The sequence below is a fragment of the Nothoprocta perdicaria genome, unplaced genomic scaffold (genome assembly GCF_003342845.1).
Source record: "Nothoprocta perdicaria isolate Ctin4 unplaced genomic scaffold, notPer1 scaffold_12, whole genome shotgun sequence".
NCBI classification, from domain to species: domain Eukaryota; kingdom Metazoa; phylum Chordata; class Aves; order Tinamiformes; family Tinamidae; genus Nothoprocta; species Nothoprocta perdicaria.
Genome location: NW_020454316.1, coordinates 2,863,529 through 2,865,738, shown reverse-complemented (window position 1 = coordinate 2,865,738; position 2,210 = coordinate 2,863,529). Strand labels below are relative to the sequence as shown.

The window sequence follows — 2,210 nt, the reverse complement described above, 5'->3', positions numbered from 1 at the left end:
CTCTCACCTCCCTCGCTGCCCCACTGCCCTTTTTTTCCCAAATATAAAAGGAGCACGTCAGTGTTGCGGGTTATTCCACGCGTTCCGGTGCAACGGAATTGCACTGCCTGCCCAGGGAGCCCCTTTCTCTTGTTGCTGTTGCTCAGTTAAAAAGAGAGGGGAAAAAAACGGGGAAAAAAAAAGGAAAAAAAGGAAAGAAAGAGATTTGTTTCCTGATCTTTCCTCTTTTTGGCTCGCGCCGTGCTCTGCTTCTGCCCACCCGTGCGCGGGGCCCGCGGGCTCCCTGCGCCCGGACCCCCCGGGCGCTGCGCGGCCGCCCCTGCCCTCCTGCAGCCCGGCCAGTGGTTATTGCAATGAAACTTAAAACTAAGAACAACACTAAATTTCTCAAGCATTCCTATGGCACTTGCATTGTTCTGCATAATTTGAGCGGGTTGTAGGGGAAAGAGATTAGAGGAGGAGAAAAAAAAAATGCCCTCGGCAAAGTTAGTGGAAGGGCCAAGAGTCATATTTCCGACTCCCTCCTGTACGACCGCTGGTCCAGCGCTATCGTGGCCTGAAGTCGGTCAAACTCGTGCCTGTTGTCTGGGCTGAGGTCGTCCAAAGCCCTGCTGTCGTCGTCCTCCTCTTCCTCATCGCGGCTCATGAAGGCCAGCTCGTTCTCGTAGCAGAAGGAGTTGGTGCTGGGCATGAGGAATTTGTTCTCCACCAAGTCCTTGGCGCTGCAGCGGGGCGTGGACGGCACCTCGTAGGTTTTGTGGAAGTGGGAATAGTCTACTTTGTACTGGTTTTTCTCCTCGAAGAGAACAGGCTCGAAGCGGTGGCCCCACAGGATCTCGCTGGCCAGGTAGGAGCTCCGAGCCTGCGTCGTCATGGCCGTGGCTTCCACCATGCCTTCGAGGATGACCACGATCTCAAAGTCGTCCGTCTCCAAGTCCTGGCGGCTGATCCCGAACAAGGGGCTGTCCTCGTTGATCTCGTGGAGAATGGTGATGGGGGACACCAAGAAGATGCGGTCCAAGCCTTTGTCAAAGCCCACGTCGATGTCTATTTGGTCGAGCGGTATGTATTCCCCTTCCTCTGTGATCCTGGGCTTAATTAGCTGGGCTCGTACGTGGGCTTCTACTATGTGGCTTTTCCGGAGGTTCCCAACTCTCCACATGAGGCAGAGTTTTCCGTCTCGCATTGCCACTACCGCGTTATGGCTGAAAAGCAGTGTCTGGGCCCGTTTTTTGGGCCTGGCCATCTTTGCCATTATTGCACCAATCATGAAGGAGTCTATTATACACCCCACGATGGACTGCACGACCACCATGAAGACAGCGAGCGGACACTCCTCCGTCACGCAGCGGAATCCGTAACCAATAGTCGTTTGGGTCTCAATGGAGAACAGAAAAGCAGCCACAAAGCCATTRACCTGCAGAACGCAGGGCTTGAAGGTATCGTCTCCCCCTGGGTTTTCTAGATCTCCGTGAATGAGTGCAATTAGCCAGAAAATCAGGCCAAACAATAACCAGGACACCAAAAACGCCAGCGAGAAGAGCAATAGCATGTATCTCCAGCGAATGTCCACGCAGGTGGTGAACATGTCTGCAATGTACCTCTGAGGCTTGTCATCCATGTTGGTGAACTCCACGTTGCACTGGCCGTTCTTCTTCACAAACCTGTTCCTGCATTTCCTCCTCGTGTGGATTTTCCCGTTGCCAAAGCCGTTGATACCTGGCATGGTGGTCAACCTCAGGCCGTCTTCCTCGGAGGACACGATGCTGTAAGGGTTGACCCGGCCCGCGGTCATCCCTGAGCCAAGCCCACAGGGAAGGAGAAGGGTCTTCTGGCTGCCGGCGCCCCCCCGGACCCTCCGTGCCCACCCCCCAGATCCGCTTGTGCTGTAGGAGAAGTCCCAAGTTTCCTYGTTGCGGCCGCAGTGTCACCAAGTGGATCCCGTGAGAGACTCTGCAATGAGAAAACAAGGACACGGCCGTTAAAAGAGCTCGGGAACCTGCTCTTTTCTCCCCAAAATGCAAGCGAGCAGCAATGCGGGTTCTGGATTCCGGGAAGCGAGCGGCACCGGCAGGCACAGAGCGCTGGGCTGAGYGGCTGCCTTTGGGGACCCCGTCCCTGCGCCCTCCCTGGGGCCAGGCCATGCTGCGGGCTCCACGCGGGGATATAAATACGGGACGCCTGGAGCCGGCTCCGTCAGTTCTCCTTGC

The 2,210-nt window shown here is 55.9% G+C and overlaps 1 protein-coding gene across 1 annotated transcript; it reads right to left on the bottom strand.

Annotated features, from left to right (window-relative positions):
- Window positions 1-401: 401 nt before the first annotated feature.
- KCNJ12 (potassium voltage-gated channel subfamily J member 12) lies at window positions 402-1,795 on the bottom strand. The gene has a single exon (XM_026054098.1). The coding sequence runs from the start codon at window positions 1,793-1,795 to the stop codon at window positions 506-508; it is 1,290 nt and encodes a 429-aa protein (XP_025909883.1). The 3' UTR covers window positions 402-505.
- Between the last annotated feature and the right edge of the window lie 415 nt (window positions 1,796-2,210).